At 48.3% G+C, this 18141-nt stretch overlaps 1 protein-coding gene across 8 annotated transcripts in view; it reads right to left on the bottom strand.

Moving 5' to 3' along the window:
• The window catches only part of LOC142571792 (aquaporin-7-like), a 118616-nt gene extending 101466 nt beyond the window's left edge, over positions 1–17150 (bottom strand). For all 8 annotated transcript variants that reach the window (XM_075680405.1, XM_075680407.1, XM_075680409.1 and 5 more), the window contains exon 1: positions 16694–17150. In XM_075680405.1, coding sequence (XP_075536520.1) covers positions 16694–16771 — 78 coding nt within the window. In that variant the 5' untranslated portion in view covers positions 16772–17150. The remainder of the gene's footprint in view (positions 1–16693) is intronic.
• Between the last annotated feature and the right edge of the window lie 991 nt (positions 17151–18141).

Raw genomic sequence — 18141 nt, 5'->3', positions numbered from 1 at the left:
CCAAGCAGAAAGGCGCTCGCATTTCTCCATCGTCGCCATGATTTTAGTGAAGACATTTTGAATTCAAAGAAGCATCGGGAACAGTTCAGGGACATCACGGAAAGAAGGCCAGACGGTGCTTTTCGCCAAGACAAGCAGTTGGGCAAAAGTTCTCGCGCCGAAACCGGCGAATTTATTTATCGTGACCCCTTCGCCAGATGCACACCGCGGAGCGCCGACGCTCTTAATAGAGGCTCGTATTACCTGCGAGATAAGCGAGAAGAGAGCCGCAAACGGTCATCGCCTCGTTTCTCTCTCTGCCCATATATGCAGGCATGCCCGTTTCTCATTGTCTGCCGCCGTTTGCGGGCAAACATTCTGCGTCGCCGTCCGCGGTGGTTCCCGGCCGATTACATCCGACGGCGCCGTCGGGGCTTGCACGGGCACAATGTGCGCGTGTGTCCAGTGCACCGCACACACTGTGCACGTGCAGTGCTCGATGGCGCGCCGCCATGTGACCCGCTTTCGCGTCGCGTCCGCACCGTTCACACGGCAAGCGCGTCCGCGGCGCAGTTCGCGAGCACAAGGCGCGAGTCTGTTGTGCGGGAGCGTCGTTTGCATCGGACGTTGCATTCCGGGAGGCAACGTGTTTGCTGAATTCGCCTTTCACCCTTGCGTGTATGTGTGTGTGTGTGTGTGTGTGTGTTTCCTTCGTTCACAGAGCCCGTCAGGAGTCGCGTTGTAAAAAAAAAAAAAAGACTAGTTAACGGTTCTTTGCTGAAGCGAGTACGTGCACGTTTCCGTCGCTTGTTTGTTGACTGTTGGCGCCGAACGGTCCCTCTTACGAGAGTTCCACCATTGGAGCTCTGTATCCGATGACTCTGCTATGCCGTATACCGAAGCGGTCTTGTCCCCTCGAATAATGCACGCGTGTGCCAGGCAGGTGCTTCCAAATGACCATTACCCCGTGGTTCCATTTGGCGTCCGTGTTCCCAACGACAACACCATAAAGCGGGTGTGGTCGTTAGTTTATTCATCGGGTTTGCTATATATATATATATATATATATATATTTTCGGAGTCTGTTTTGTCCCAGCAAGCGCATAGCCGAGAGGCGTACCGCGGGAATGGTGCTAAATATCGCGTGAGACGCGTCTTGTGAAATTCATCTCGTGGCCGCTCGTGCGACGGAAGACGGCGCAATACCTCCTTGTCGTGCATTGGCCAACGAGGATGTTTTGTTTTACAGGACCTTCGAGTATACGCTGCACGTACGAAATGTGCGCAAGTCGTCGCAGGCGCAAGTGCGAGCGCGTGAGCCGAAAACTCGTGACTTTGAGTGTACCTTTATCCACGAGACTCGATACCTATTGTTGCGCAGTCTAAAATATGCATTCAGTTGTGCATTCTGTTAGATATCAACACCTAGCGCGCACCGAGCAGCTTTTGCTGCGGTTAAGCTCACGATACACTTTTCTTCCATATTTTACGTATTAGCTAACAAGCACTTGCAATATTTCACTCTACAGAAGTGTGAAGATCCATACAGTGTGCAACTCTTACTCGCGCAGTCAACCATTACGTTTATAATTGAATAGTTATTTCTCATTCGGCCTGAGCGGTTATCGATATCCCAGCCTTTTTCACTGCGTTTCGCCGAATGTCGCGGAACCACTTTCGAAGACACTATCCACTGATGTATCAGAGGTAGGGGATCTCAGGCACGTCAGTGCAAATTTCCGAGACAGTGAAATAAAACGAAGCGAGCAGAATCCAGCATGCTTCGTATGCGAGAACGGCGTGCGCCCTAGGTATAGAACGAGAAAAAATTATGGGGTTTTACGTGCCAAAACCACTTTCTGATTATGAGGCACGCCGTAGTGGAGGACTCCGGAAATTTCGACCACCTGGGGTTCCTTAACGTGCACCGAAATCTAAGTACACGGGTGTTTTCGCCCCCATCGATATGCGGCCGCCATGGCCGGGATTCGATCCTGCGACCTCGTGCTCAGCAGCCCAACACCATAGCCACTGAGCAACCACGGCGGGATAGAACGAGAAGACAACAAAAACAACACAACCAATAAGAATCTCGATCGCGCGCAGCTTTGGAGGCGTGTTCGACGAATTCCCTGCATAAGCCCGTAGATTACTACGATCGTCGCGCGGTTAACCGGGAGATTCTGCGCGCAGGTTCGCCGCCGTTTTGCGGAGCAGCTGTTTCTCGCACGGCTGACGCGACCAGAGACTCGGCGATGTGCCGCTCTCGGCCACCCTGCGCTGGCTGCTTTGTGTTGAGAGTATGATAAAGTATGGTTGCACAGCTCCATAACATAACGGGAGTATTATGCCGCGGAAAGATTAATTGCCTGCACCGCATATGCTGCTCGGCGAAGCCAGCACGCAGCGCTCGTTTCTAAGTCGTGGCTATATAGCGGCATCGTCCAGAGCTCCTTTTGTTGAAAACGCGCTACACGATACCGCCATCGCCGTTCCCTTTCTTGCACAATGCGTAGAAGCTGGGTGGTCGAAGGGTGCGCGGGCCACATTCGCCCAGAAAGCTTGGTGCACTGTTGGAGTGGCTATGTGGCGAAAAGAAAGGCATCAGAAAAGAGAGAGAGAGAGAGAGAGAGAAGACACGTGCAACTGATTCGTGCATTTTTTTGCTGCACGGTAATTTTGAATGCGCAAGTGAACAAGAAAGGGGATGACGAATACGTGGAACGGTTAATTTCTGCGTACACTGGCGACGAGTATAGTGCTGCCGTTTTCATTTCAGCGCACACAGTGGCTTTTGGGCGACGCAGACTGTGTTGTGTTTTTGATGTGGTCGTTGAAATCGCAGATGCAGATACGGTGACCTCTGATATCCACCGTCTAGGCTCTGTTCACAAACAGGAACACTCACACACATAATGTGGGAATGCACCTCCCTCCCGTTTCCTCATCCCCCGTCAGCAGCGAGACTGACTGGACAGCCTGGCTCAGTTCCGGGGACGTCTACCGACAGCTTGAACTGGTGGACTGGGCGGAGAAGGCCAAGCAGGCCCAGGGCCTTACTTGAGCCCGATCCCTCAGCCACGTCCCCCTTTACCCTTCCCCCTTTCAATAAAGTTTACCACCACCACCGTCTGGAGAACCGAAATCATTCGCCAAATATGGAGCAAAGAAAGAAACTGAATGTTGTGTATTCTCTTCATACCGCAGCACCTCCAACTTGGAGATTACTTAAGTACCACGCCTTCCTTTTTCAGTCAGATTGTGTAACCTTTATTTAAGTTATGCAGCACTTCAGCCATTGATGAGGGATAAATATCATTTGTTCAAATAAGACAAGGAGATGTGGACGAAGAATCTGCCCTGGTCGCCTTTAAGCTGTGGCTTAATGTAGTCGTAGTTCCGTTTTGGCTGCATAAAAATAGTGCACAATAGAACCTTCTCTGTTAGGCACAGGTGTTCTAGTTAACGCTTCGATTCAGGCGAATGTTGCTTCCAATCGCCTATTGTCTTTTCGCACTGAGCCTGCAAGTGTCTCGGTTATCAGCTGATGGCTTTTCTACTGGGCCTCCTTTTTAATTTCTATACTTTTAGGCGCAGCAATATGAACATATTTCCTATGTTCTCACCATACAGTGAGTATCGCAAGAATACCGGCTAACCATGACGGGCGAAAGCTTCTCGGCGTTTGTGTGACGCCAGCACATTTCTCAAAGCAGTCAAGATCTTCTTGCATTTATCGGCGAGAAGATCTCCGACATAGTATCGCAGGAAGAGAAAATAACGCAAGTGCCCCGTTTTGTCCGGTTGACGTTACGAAAGTGGTCTCTTGGAGCAGTACATGCCTGCGGTCCATCGGATGGCTCGCTCGTTGGTCGGTCGCGAATCAAAACCTGTCTATCAGCCGAAGCGCATTACTGCTGCGTATCAACTGCGGGGCGATCGAGATGTCGGTTTCAAGAAATCACGTTTCGCTGACGCTGAACGGGTATAGTTGAAGTATGCTGAGCAACAAGGGCAGAAGCGCGCGCTTCTGTATACGTGCTTGCGCGTGTGCGTGCGTGCGTGCGCGCGTGCGTGCGCATGTGTGTTGTGAAGGGGAGGGGAGTGATGTTAGTAGCCGCAGGATGCTAATTGGATGGTCTTGTGTGCCGCGCTGTCCTTGTCATTGTGCGTGCGCCCTTTATATGCGCGTAGTCGCCCAGGGCGTCACGCAATTATACGATTCGCTGGCTGCACACCATAGGCAACCGGGTCAGTATCTTAATCCCGAGTGGCGGCGGGTCACGTAGCACCCGCGGGCTCGATCTGTGCACCCAAGTGACGGTGAGGTTGCAAGCCGATGCCGGCCATCGGCGTCGAGTGCCGTTCGCGATCGAAGAGCACACAGGTAAGGTTGGCAGCTCCGAGGACGGAGTGAACGGGAACTGTTACGCACGCGGTTGTAAAAGCCGCCTGAGGCGAGCTGATCCGTCGCCTCAATATTTTGTCCAGATAACGCGGCGCTGTTAACGGAAGGGTCAGATTTAAGCTAAACTTTGAAAACAAGCGATTCACGAGCTCGGCTTTGTAGGACTCTAGCTGTAGAGTTATAGACTGTAGACTAGAAGGAAATAAACGTCGCAGATCTGGTTTCTATGCTTCTCAATAAGTGCAGTTTCTTGCTCGCTACGTCATCGGTTAATTCTAGCCGCGACGAAATAACTTTGGAGCGAACTCTCCATTTTGCGCTTACTCACTACAAAACAATCAGGAGCTGACCAAACCTGCACGCTCGATCACTCACCCATCGCTAGCTGACTTGCCCTCGCGATTACTCACTCACTCGCTTTGCAAGGTGCGGCCGACCACTTGTATATGATAACGCACGTTCACCGCTCCCGGCATTTTTGATTCCCTGAGCGCAGTCGGCTATATAGCTGTCGATAAGAAATTGACTGCCCAAATAAATAGCTCGAAATCGTGACGCACACACAACCACCAACTCCGGAGAGCTTCGTTGTTCTCCAATCTACTGCAGGTAGTCGCCGCACGCAGCACCGTTGTGCACGTTGTATGAGCGATCGTTGCGGAGTGCTTTCAACAAATCGGCTCATTTAAAAGCGATCTGTCAGACCAGTGTCAAAGCCAAGCACGCTTTCGGGTGCACCAGATAGGCAAACGTGGCTGTTGGTTCCTTACCGCGGCAGGCATTTCACACGTGAAGTGGCGTGGGCACTATACACGTGTGGAAGAAATAGCTGCACCCGTAACGCGGTTACTGGTTAGATTGCGGCTGCTCGAAAATAGAGAAAACGCGCGTAACGGAATGACCACGAACCACAGGCCTACAGATTTTTCCTGTCCGACTGTAGTGCTAGAAGGACGCAGTTGATTCACGTGAGTATGGTGCAGAGGGTACCTGGTACCTCTAATCTGATTGACTATAAAATTATTCCACTGAATTGCACCATGTCGTGGGCATGTGCAGTGCGCATAATGTGGAGCGAGAATGCGTCAATGAAAGCGCCAAGAGGCTTACTTGCCCTGTTGACGGCGCTGTTTCTCGGCTTAGACCTTTCGTACGCGACGCTTTTTTTGTGGGGGCGATCGCTGAAGTGTATAGATTCGGTTGCCTTGAGGGAAACTCGCAGAGCTCAATGGCGTACTTGTATACATACCCTTGTGTCTGTCACCTAACTAAGCCTTGCGCAATTTACTGCAGGGCTCAGTGTGGTCTTTCTAAATACACTACTGTGTGTGTCGTGCTCTAGTTAGTGTTGAACGCTGCGTCAGCGATTCTAACTTCCGAATGTAGCGTGTAACCGTGACGCAGACCTATGCTTGTGTGATCGTCTCAGTCTTTGATCGAAATTAAACGGTTTTCTTTCATTTTCTTTTTCTTTCCTTATCTTTCTTTTTTTTTTGCATTTGGGCGAAACTCAAAGGACCGCTCAGCGGCATTCAATTGGACATTAATTCTTTCGCATTCACAACTCATAACAAATTCTTACGTGTCCTCGGAATTTAGGATCTGTACTGTAGTATGGGTGCAGGTTATGAACAAGGGAGACTTTAATTAGTGATATAGAGATTAGGCTGATGTCACGCACTTAGCATGGTACCTCAGATCTAAGGATTAAAAAAGAAAAGTTTATTGGGTTTAACATGAAGTAATGCGTGTACTGCTACTCTGAACATGGTCAAATGTGACCATGTTATCTAATTCCACCATCTTTGCGTTTTGAGCCAATCAAAGAAGACGTAGCCGCCCTTGAGCCTATAAGAGCTGACCAGATGGCGAATTCGAGAATATGGAGAAATTTCTCAGTGCCCAGTTCTCAAAGGGCTACATGAGACACTGAATGCGCGGGAAATTGCCCGGATTTTTTACTCACATGTGGTTGGTTAACGTACTTAAGAAAACCTTTGAAAACATTAAGAAAGAGTTGCGCATTTGGCCTGGCAACTTATCGACGAGTGGCGGCTCCAAACCACGGGTACCTTATTCTGTAAACCGCCCACGTATACTGTGTGGCCGTATGCCGTCCGCGTCCTCTGTAGTCCTTGTCGCTCAAGGCCCTGTCAGCGCGAGATGTCGACCTTAGCAAAGTGCTTAGACAAGGAGAAAGTGCCAACCATTGCGGATTGTGTTACGCGTCTAGTTACTTTTTGAACAAGGCTGAGCGTCAGCGTGTATAGTCATTTCGTTACTTTCGCTTCGCTGATTACAATTTTGTTTTAGCTCTCCACCCTCCACGCGAGGCGCTGAGGGAATCGAATCGGCTACCGTTCACAGCAGTGACAAGGCCGGGGGGGGGGGGGGGGGGTTATTTGACGAGGGCCGTCCTTGGATATCCGTTCGATTAAGAGAAGCGGTGTCATTGCCAAACTTCTTTTCGCGCAATGAATGATTTTAATTTGATGTAGCATAAGTCGTGAGCTTCGCGTTCTGCTTAAACGTGCCGGTAGGTCCATTGTCAAAGGGAACGTTAACGTACGTGGCTCACATCTTCCGTGCGTGCTGCAATTGCTTGTATCTGCATCAGTACGGCCGATGTAGTTCGCAGGCACATAGAAAGGAGCAGGTGCCATCTTCCACAAGTCATCTGCCGCGAAGCTGAACGTTTCCAGACTCGCCACAGATGAAAGTTAGCTCATGCTCAGATTAGGTGCGTTCCCTTTAGCACACCGTGCAGAAGTTGCTGTTGTTGTTAAGCATCAAATGGCCCATTGAGCAAAACAGCTGGAGTCTGTAGCAGCGGAACGGTACCTAAATTCCCATTGGCTGCGATGCCACGTCATGAGCGCACCGTATCTCTCTCTCTCTCTCTCACCCCCACTGGGCTTAGCTGCTGCGCGCGCCTGCCGGCTTTGGTGGCCGCTGCTGCTTCCTCGGTCTCTCGTCGCGCAGGACGTCGGTTACATGTGGCGTTGGTACCGCACGCTGTTGCTTCTTGCTGGCTTTGGCAGCACGTAGCCTGCGCTGCCAACACCACAGTCTTTAACCCGCACCAATAATAACCCACACCAATTTAATCGCAAAACTTGATAACATACCTCGCAGCGAAACTCGAAAACATTACTCGAAGCGAAAAAATCGAAGGACCGCTCAGTGGCGTTCAATTCGCAACTCATAAGAAGTGCTTAGGTGTCCTCGGAATTTTTGAAAATGTCTTTCTTGCTGTCTGTCCTTTTTGAGAAAATCTAGGAGGGAGATCTGCACTATGCTGATGGGTATGTATCGAGCAATGACAACCTGGAGAGCTATTCCGATGCTGATCGACCCAATCGAGAGTGACAATCGCCTCGATGAGCTTGGCCTGACGCGAGCCCGCAGGGGCTGCGAGTGCTACGACAGATCAGCCGGGCAATCAGATTTACGTTCACCAATTTTCTTTAAATATTCTGTAATTTTGCTCTTTCAACAGCTCTGGTCAATCACGTAACAAACCGCAAGAACTATTTCACTAGCGGAGAGAGAGAGAGAGAGAGAGAGAAACGAAGGAAAGGCACGGAAGTCAACTAAACGCAGATCCGGTTTGCTATCCTACGCTGGCATACGGGGCGATAAGGGATAGGAAGAGATACTGGGGGTACCGCTTCGTCCGAAGGCACACGTCTAAGCTACAATCACTCATTGAGGTCTGTCGACTTCAGGAGCTACAGCAATGCACGCATTGCTTTCTGGTGCTTGTGAGGCATCTTGCACGGCGGCCTAAGCAACTTTGTCGCCGTGAACGATCTTGAATCTACGTGATTATAATTGGCGCGAAGTAGAAGACGCTGGTATAGTCATAGCGGAGACGTATGCGGAGGAGATGTTCAGTAGGATTCTCGCACCCATTATCTATCGCAGGAAAGTGCGTCCCTCATCCCAATGAGGAACGAATAGCTCTTGGTTCACCCCGAGATGTGGGCGCCGAGAACTTGCGCGCGTACGAGTGCTCCGCCTCGATCGGCGGCTCTTTCGAAGAGGCGGCAACAGCAGGGCAGGAGCAGCTGCGATATCGTGCCTATACTCGAGGCCCCTTCCGCGCAACGCGTGTCGTCGCCTGGACGGCTGCCAGCGAAAACCACGTCGCTCGCGTTCGCTCGCCCGCTCTCTTTGCGCGTCGGGCGGGCAGAGGAATAACCTATCGATTACGAGACGTACCACGCGAAGAATGTGACTGAGTGAGGAATTGATAGCTGGTATTAGCATTCCTTCCACGCGTTCCCTCTTTATGTCGTGGTCAATGTTTATATTGTAGATCGATCAAGTTTGTAATGGAACGGCGTTGTTGCTTCGACTTTCTTTTTTCTGTGCAGAACTTTGGTAATAATCGACGCTTCTCGCGTATGGTCATGGTGGGAAGGAGACAGACAACTGAATAAAGAACGTTTGGACAACGTTTGTAATCATCGACATTTCTCGCGGTCAGTCTTGGTGTGGATGTGATAGAACGCTTAAATAAGGCATGTCAAAGTGCCGCTTTGACTCGTGTGCAAGTGCTATAGAGAAAAGTCTTGGGACAGCATTTTTTGTGAAGACTCCCACGTAAGAGCCGAAACGCCAAGTTTTTAATCCTTTTAACCTTGGTCAACGTCTATGTCCAGTTTCATCATGACAGTATTTCGCAACGTTGATGCGCTAAGGAAGCCCTGTATAGTATCGGCGGCTGAACACAGGCAGATGTCAATAATACGGGCTCTTGAGTGTTTCCGCTTCTGTTTTCTCGAATGCCCCCTCTCTATCTATCTATCTATCTATCTATCTATCTATCTATCTATCTATCTATCTATCTATCTATCTATCTATCTATCTATCTATCTATCTATCTATCTATCTATCTATCTATCTATCTATCTATCTATCTATCTATCTATCTATCTATCTATCTATCTATCTATCTATCTATCTATCTATCTATCTATCTATCTATCTATCTATCTATCTATCTATCTATCTATCTATCTCGTACAAAGGCTCGTCACAGAAGCTTGTTTCACTGCCATGGAAGGCGTAAATGGTTGGTTCGGGTGAACCGTGCCCAACACTGGTTTCCTTTCTTTATCTAACTGAAACGTCCTGCGTGGAGTCACATGCTTACACAATAAATTGTTCCCCCAAAGCAGCAAGTGAAAGTTACTCCAGTTCATTATTTTCTCTAATCCAGTATGAAAATCAGTGTGTCAAGCAATACCTAAGGTTGGCGTGAATTCACGCCATTGGCGCCGATTTATACCTGGCCTGACATAGGAGCTCTCTGAATGAAAAGCCCGATAATACCATTGCACATTTATAATTGGAAATATAGGGGGTGGGGGTGGGGGGGTAGTATTGGGGAGTGGTTGTGGCAATCTGGGTCCGAGTGCACAAAATGTTAAAAGTCCTCACGATTTATCTAGAGCGCGCGGTCGCACACACAATTAAGGTTCTATTTTCTGCACGAAGAAGGCAGCTCCCGAAAGACCTACACCGCCTTTGTGTGGCAATGATTGTGGGCGGTGTTGTAGCACACGCTGTTCATGTAGGCCGTGTTTGTTCTGCACTAACTCGGCTGATTTCACGCCAGCACGCGCGCAAATAGAATAGTCGGCACTCGTCATCCGAGCGAGTGACTAACCGTGCGGGTTCCTTTCGTCGGAAAATAATCGCGCCGAGCGCGAAACGAATCTTCGCAGGGACAGCTAAGAGGGGAACAGATTGCCGCCCGGTCGTCAGCTGCGGGTTCTCGCACCGACCTCGACTTACTCGCAAACAGCAAAGAGACGAGACAGGAGACATGCAGGCGGGAAACGCAGAAATGAGCGCTGCACTGCATCAGACACGCAAGGCTGTCCGAATAATTGTTCCACAGTGCGTGGGCGTGCGCCCCAGAAAAGGCGAACGATTCAGAGGCATCCGTTCCGCAACGGGAGGTGCGTTTCAACGAATTCTCGAAATAACGTTGATGAAAACCGCAACCTTAATTATATCGGCCCTGGCTCAGATTGCAGTGCCTACGGGCACAGAGAAACAAAGCGCGCGCTGAAATAGGTAAAGCATAAAGTAAGAGAGAGAGAGAGAGAGAGAGAGAGAGAGAGAGAGAGAGATAGACGGTGAGAAGCAACGACGTCAGCAACGTTTGCCGGTTCGTGGTTACAGCTACATAAGCTGCGACCGAGGCTCGATTCGGGCACGGCTTTTACTCAGACGCCACTTCGACGAGTGAATGCCCGCACCTTCGACTGTGTCTCCTTCTTTCTTTATTCGTAGCTCCAGGCGTCGCTGACCTTAATTGACGAACGGGCCCCGCGACGCTGCAGACTCGTCTCTCTCCATTTTTACCGTTTTGTGACTCTAATGACTTTACATTGTTTTGTGTTTTGTTCTGCTCCCTGGGCTCTGTCCGTGCATACCTTGACGTGCGAGCGTTTTCATCACCGCCACCGCGCCCTCCTCAACCTCGTGGCATACGAAGGAAAAGAAAGAAAAAAAAAAGTTAGCGAGACGTGGGGAAGAGCGGAGATGCAGACATTTTCTTCGTGGAGATAAGACTGGGGAGTTCGCGCTGCAGCTGTCAGGGAGCCCGCATCGTAGGCGCTGTAACAAATTTATGATCGCTTGTCCCGACTTTGATTTATCGAAAATGCATCGCTCGGTCGGGGAGGCGCCTACGGCCGCGAGACTTGCGGTGCAGCGGCGGCGTATAATGGCTAGATTAATTTCGTTACTCAGAGCGTTGATGGCCTTTGAAATCGCTTCCCACACGTTGTACACCAACTCTTACTTCGTTTTTGTTTGTATTTATGTATGCGTCTGGAATCTGAGCGATGCATGTGCAGCAGTGTTAACTTTACCTTAATCCAGTGACTCCTTGCCATGTACGTGCGCCTTTTCTGTTTCAGAAAATTTCCGCTGTATTCCTGTTTTCTTTCTTTTTTTTTTTTTTTTTGAGGTTGTTATACGACATGCAATAAAAGCGTCTACCCCGTTTCACCGCTTGTCCTAGATCGTAAATACGGTCGTTCGCGCTGCGAAAGCTGTAAACTCAACACCTTTTCTAGCGAGACCGTTTTGTCCGGGCTAAAAAGGAGAGGGCGTTGCTTGTTACAGACACGTTTCTATAGCGCGCCCACCTACTCGGCTAAGTGCTTCGTGATGTAATCCGTTTTGTGAGGAACGAGACGCGACATGGATGAAGGGGAAATTACACGACTACAGCATGCATGTGTTCCTATTCTCCAGGGTTTCACGATTCAAGTCGAAAGAAAACTAAACAATCAAAGGCTACAAAAAAAAAAAGGAAAGACTCACGAAACAACGAACTATAGGCGAAAGCCCTCCGGAGACGCACTAGTGCGCCTTAATTCGCGTTTCCGTCGCGCGCAGTGGACCGTTTTCAATCATCCGTGCCTGGTAGTAAATACGCTTCGGTGCCATTAGCTTGGCGTGGTGGACTGCATAGTAGCTCGGTGTGTTTGGAGGCAGCTAGACGTGTCCAAGTTACGTCCGGCGTACAAACTTTGCGGTTTGCGTTTACGCAGTAAACGACTGGGACAAAGTGGAACTCTCGCTTCTGCACACACACTAGGCCGGCGTATCGCCAAGCCCTACTTGATGCAGGAGCGGGCGTTTTACTGCTTTCGGACGAACTCTCAAAAGAACGCAACCTCATTATTGAGAAGCATGCGAGATTCTTTGAACAACTTATATGTTTGTGAAACGGAACCTCGAAGACCTGCTCAGAGAAGCCATATCTGTCTTCCGGTTAAACTCCCTGCCGTTCTCGTCTCTTTTCTCTCTCTCTCTCTCTCTCTATCTCTCTCTATCTCTCTCTCTACCGTCGTTTTGTTACCTCAAAATCGATTAGATGTACGTTACTCGCGCAATAAATCGCAGTGAGATTTAACGAACTTACGCTAATTAGCACATTCAATTACTTGCTACATGGTATAGCAGCATGTAGCAGCAGAGTATAGGGCATACATCCCACTTGATGTATTGAAGTCATACCTAGATTAGGTCGCATCTGCTCAGACAACATTCCAGGCGGTATTTGAAAGCTACTGGATTGAGTCAGCGTCTGTGATCCGGACTGAGTGACCGAACGATATCCCCAGTAGACTTTCTCTTCTTCTTTTAATCTTGCCGTCCCTTTTTTCTTTTCCTCAGTGTAGGGTAGCCAACCGGGCTCAGTAATGGTTAACCTCCCTATCTCTCCTTTATCATTTGCCCCCCCCCCCCCCCCCCCAGGCTTATAACCGTCTTTTAATTATACGTCCCGTGGCCCTGCGGGCCCACATTAACGAGAAAAAAAAGTTTTTACGCTAGACCCATTCGGTAAAAGCAGACGCCCGTAAATCGTGATGCTGAACACACATCATTATATCGAAGGCGGCTGGCGACTGAGAAGCAACTCTCGCTATAACGAAAAGCCCCGCGAATCCGACCCCACGTATGTAGAGACTCTTGCGAACGACCCCCGTGGCGCGCGTTCGGCCTTTCCATTCACTTTCCGGCTGAAACAGCGCGATGCCTCAAGGTCGACCTCCCCTTAGTTTGTCAGAGCGATGTGGTGACGCGACCGCCTCTCGTTAGGAGAGGGGAGTGGCGGCAGCGGGGGGGGGGGGGGGGGGGGGGACAGACCGTTGGTCAAACGGAAACGGGACGCTCCCCGGTGATGGACAGCGCGGTCGAGCGTGTAGCGATGCTTCAGTCGTGGCCATCGTACCCACGGTGCATGTCGTACCACTGCCATTTGTGTTCGGGAAGTCCGCGTCGACGTAGACGAGCACTCCTCCGTGATGTGGTCCTTTGCGTAAAGGTCGACGGAAGTCTACGTCAATTCAAATATATGCATTACGGTTGCTTTTGCTGCAGCCGTTGAAAGATAGGCTTCGAATGTGACATTAACGTTCACATAACTTTTTTTTTCTTCTGCCTTTAGAGTGAACAGCTGTGACGGTACGTCGCGCATAATACTGACGCACAAAGTATATAGTTTTGCGAAGACTTATGTAGTAGGCATTTGCCTCTCGCAGAACCCCGACCGTTGTTGAGGTGTGTAGGTTTGCGTTTAACCTCTGCCGTGTACAACAGATGCATAGTACGATCCACCACCAGAGGGAACGCCTAACTAGTAATAAAGCCAACTTTAGCATTTATTCACCTTTATCGGGTAAAAGCGGCTGATATAATCATCTGGACGTTCGGTCACACACGAGAAATTAGACTAGGGGCTTTTGCACCATATCTCAGCGGTAATCAGTGGTAGAATTTGAACTACGCGTTCTCTTTAACACTGGACAAAGAGAGAGAGAGAGAGAGAGAGAGAGAGAGAGAGAGGAAAGAAGAGGGAAAGGTAAGGAGGTTAACCAAGGACGTGCCCAGTTGGCTACTCTACACTGGGGGAGGGGAAAGGTTAAGAACAGATAAGGAGAGAAAAGAAAAATAATAGTTAGTCATTCACAGTCAGTCGCAGAGGCATCTCCACTGTCACAAGCGTTCATATAATCCAGTGTCCTTCAAGAAACGCAGAAGGGCTTTTGTGGCCATTTGCATGCAAGAACGCATAGGTCATGGTCCAAGGATCTTTTCTTCTGAGAGCACTCTATTGTCTAGCAGGTTGAGTTTCGCTTGTAAAGTAAGTCGCTGAGTGTCAACGAATGGGCTACGAAAACTATACGTATTTTCAAAGGGCATCATTTACGATGCATGCTCCGAATAACTGCTATGCGCGTCGATGAAGATATGTGGCAAGCCCGCGTGAACTGAGGACTCAGCTGACAACACCCTCTTTCCTTTCTTCCTGAGTCCCTGTACACTTACCGGAGCTTCTTTCTGTGCTTCGGGGCCTGAAGGTAATGTGCTTACACTGTATACGAATCCTTTCAGGCCCGATATTCCAAGCCACTTATGCGAAAAGAAATAAAAGCGCCGATTCCCCCTATTCGCCGCACCTACCCGTTGTACATCACCGGATCTGGCTCTGCAATCTTCTTTTCTTTTCTCTTATTAATATTATTTTTCCTCCTTTCTTAAACACTATCTTTTCTATCTGGCAGTGTTCTGAAACTGGACAGAGTGGACAGCTCTTCGTAGAGTCAGCCTCATTGCATATAATAAACATTTCCCTCTCGTATTCTATAACGTAAGAAGAGTGGTGAGAAAAGGTGCAACAGTATATGCACCTTTACTACTAACATTACCCAGAGTTTACTGCTCGCATTATTGGTGAACGACTGCTAATCACTAGGTAGAATCGATGTCTCCCCAGTCAAATTATCTGCTTTTCAAGCGATCAATAGCTTTTTCTTAGCAAGAACCCTTAATATTTTATTATTTTCAAATTGGTATGTTCTTTATTATTTTATTTCCTTTCTTTCTTACCTCAATCCACTGTCTTATAGGTCATGTGCTTATGCGAACTAGTCTTTCTTCCATTCTTTCTCTCTTTCTTTCTTCTTTTGTTCTTGCCCCTTGTAGCGCCTCAATAAATTGACGGATTAACTTCCCGTCTGTTTATATATATATATATATATATATATATATATATATATATATATATATATATATATATATATATATATATATATATATATATATATATATATATATGACCATATTCGAGGCCAGTTTCTTGGCCCAAGCAGGAGGGGCATTACGACAATACGTATGAAAAGAGAAGAGGCTATAGAACAGTAACAACAAACATGTACCTCTAATTCAACCCAAGTCATAGGCTTGTTGCCTGTATGTACTGCACTGATCTGTTCGACGCTGTTATATAGGTCCATTTTCCCATTTTCTGCCGGAGTAATGTCTATTTACGCACAGGAGCACCGATCTATGAAACAAAATTAGTTTCATGCTATAGTCTCATTTACAAAGTTTCTCAGAGACATCAAAGGTGTGTATCCGGGACTGAAGGAGGGATATTCGAGAGTACTCGCCGATCGAGGTATACTTCAGTGGCCACGGCGTTTTGCTGCTGAGCACGAGCTCACGGGATCGACTACCGGCATTTCTATGTGGGTGAAATTCAAAAAAACGCTCGTGTGCTTATATTGAGGCGCACGCAAGAGAACCCCATGGAGTCTAAATTTATCTGGAGTCCACCGCTGCGGTGTCTCAGACAATCCACTGTGCAGATTCGCGAAGTTAGACTCCCGAATTTAATGTTATCTTCGAAAGCGTTGAGCGTGAGCGCGTCTCTGAGCATGCTCCACGGACGTTGCGCGGAAAACAGTGTCCGTATTGTAACTGAACAAACTTCCTTCTGGACGCGAGAACTTTAATCACGAACGATATACAAATGTGAATTGTATGATATTAAAAGTTGCAATGGAAGGTGGCTCATTCGGTTAACATACGACGCACTTCGCTTTTCTTTCACTACAAGAACGCCATCTTCATTGCATATAAAGATGGCTGCACTGTCTAAAAAATTATGAGAAGAAAGAAAATAGGGAAAATCTGCAACAAATGAAATTTGTACATGTTCAGTGAGCTGGAGTATTATTGAAGACTGTAATCAACAACGTTGCAACCTTTATTCCAGGCATATAGAAAGCACGCGCTCGATCAACCTGTCTGTCTCTCTGTAAATAAATTATACTCCTCTACACTTCTACGCCTTAATAAATTCCAGGAATCATCGATCGTAAAAAACAGTAAAAAAAAGCACACATTCATAACGCTTCCGCTTAAGAATAAAGCTTTGAGAAATAGCCGGACTACACACATTCTGTTTCTTTGATCACGCGTGGAATTCCGGTATGCAGATTTGACTTTTTTTAATCCTTTTTCACCAGTGGGAGGACTTCAGCCAGGCCAGATTGCCCTCTTCGTTGAAACGTTCCCTGCATGCTCCAGTAACAACGTGTATTTTCGTTGATATACATACTATATACACAAAGTGTTCGCAAGTGACATGGGACACTTATCACTACGGTAAGAGGAGTGGGGAGCAAAAGTATATTTGGCTACATTTAGTAACTGGTCGTGCCGACTACGGAAAGAAGGTCGTGAAAGACATTAACGGTATAATTACCATTCGATTTAAAAAGGTTGCTTGACTCAAGCAGCGGCTTGCGCGACCGAGCGCTCCACTGAAATTTGTAACAACGCGAGTACTCCGTGCTAAGTACGTATATCCTAACGCGCTCGCAACACGACACGTCTCGCAATAAGCTGTCAGAAGGGAGAACCGACAACGAGATGAAAGTCAGGTAAGAGCAATGGAGTAAATACAGAAGCATCTTCGCTCACCACAAGAACGAACGTTCCCAGCAGTTCAGCGAGGACTTCACGCACTACGGCGTTCTTGATCTTTGCGCTGTCCAACATCGTGGGTACGACTCGCAAATGTCGACGCGCACTTCACAATGCAAGCGACTCGCAGAAATGTCAGCAGGTCAGCAAAGTAATAATAACAATAATAATGGCCAAGCAAACAAGTCCGCCTACACGTCGAGCACCCGCCTGGCTGTAACGGAGATATCTTCTTCTTCCAAGTCCGCGTAGCGGCGCCCGAAGTAGCAGTCCCCGCACTTGCTCCTTCGAGTGCGAACAAAATAATGGGAGATTCTTCCTTGCGATGGCGAGAGGAAACAAGGTTTAAAAAAGAAAAAGAAAACGAGGTGAGATAATGGAGACGAACACTGTCGTCGCTTGTGCGCGACGTGAGCTCTCCCCGCGAGAGGTGTAATCTAGATTTGCCGGCGTCGTCTGCAAGTGGTTTCGTTTTTGTATCGCAGCCGCCGCGAGTCAAGAGCTCGCAGAGAGGAGAATCCGGCAGGCGCGATTGGTTCACGGCTGTTACGTCACCGGACGACGTAACGGTTCGAGCTGGCGCGCGAGCGCTCGCTCGTGCGCACCGGTGCGGTTGCCTTTTTCACGCAGCTGGGCGACGCGGATCGAACCCTGTTCGGCGGAGAAGATACCTTGGCAGGAGACGGGCTCCGACGGTGTAACCGCCAATTAATGAGGTTTCGCGGCTCTCGGCGCTCTTTAATTACCGTGATTTCGACGGCGCGGCGCGCCCCGCTTCATTTACGAGTGATGTACCAATTGAAGTGCATGAAGCCACGTGTTGTACAGATTAAGTCATTGGGCTCATTTTCTTCCGAAGCTTCGGGAGCATGGATGTTCTACGCGACCATTTCGGGAGAACTTACGCGAATGGGGGCCGAATTCACAAATCTATTTGTTCGTAAGTGACATTTTACATCGGCTGGCCACCTTCGCTAATAATATGTTCAGCATCAGAATGGCTGGGATTTGCTCTTACGAAGAATTTTTGTGCAAGAGCTTTTTGGATCATTCCACGCCAAATCAACTAGCGCTTTTTTGAACATCACAGATATAGCTGAAAATTGTTTTCACATATTTGTTGAAGTTCAAAATTCGTTCTGCACGTTTATTTCTGTTGCAAAAAGTTTTCTAGCATTCGGTGACAACTTATTTTGCCTGTCCAGATCAACTAAAAGGCATCAGTCGACATCTTTTTTTTTTTTTTTTTTCAAAGGTACACTGCATGATCCCTCCGTTCAGACGGTCTGAATGACTGAAGTGGAATGAAGTAGTGTAGCTACCAAAATAGCTAATTTTTCAAATATTTGAATGCTTCCAGTGCTTTTGTCCCGGGCAAAAGCGAGTGAAATTGCAAAGTCTGGCTATTTTTTTTTAGAAACTCAGAAAAATCCAGAAGGCCAAAT

This window comes from Dermacentor variabilis, chromosome 2, assembly GCF_050947875.1.
Source record: "Dermacentor variabilis isolate Ectoservices chromosome 2, ASM5094787v1, whole genome shotgun sequence".
In the NCBI taxonomy this organism is placed as follows: Eukaryota; Metazoa; Arthropoda; class Arachnida; order Ixodida; family Ixodidae; genus Dermacentor; species Dermacentor variabilis.
This window is presented reverse-complemented; position numbering and strand designations above follow the sequence as displayed.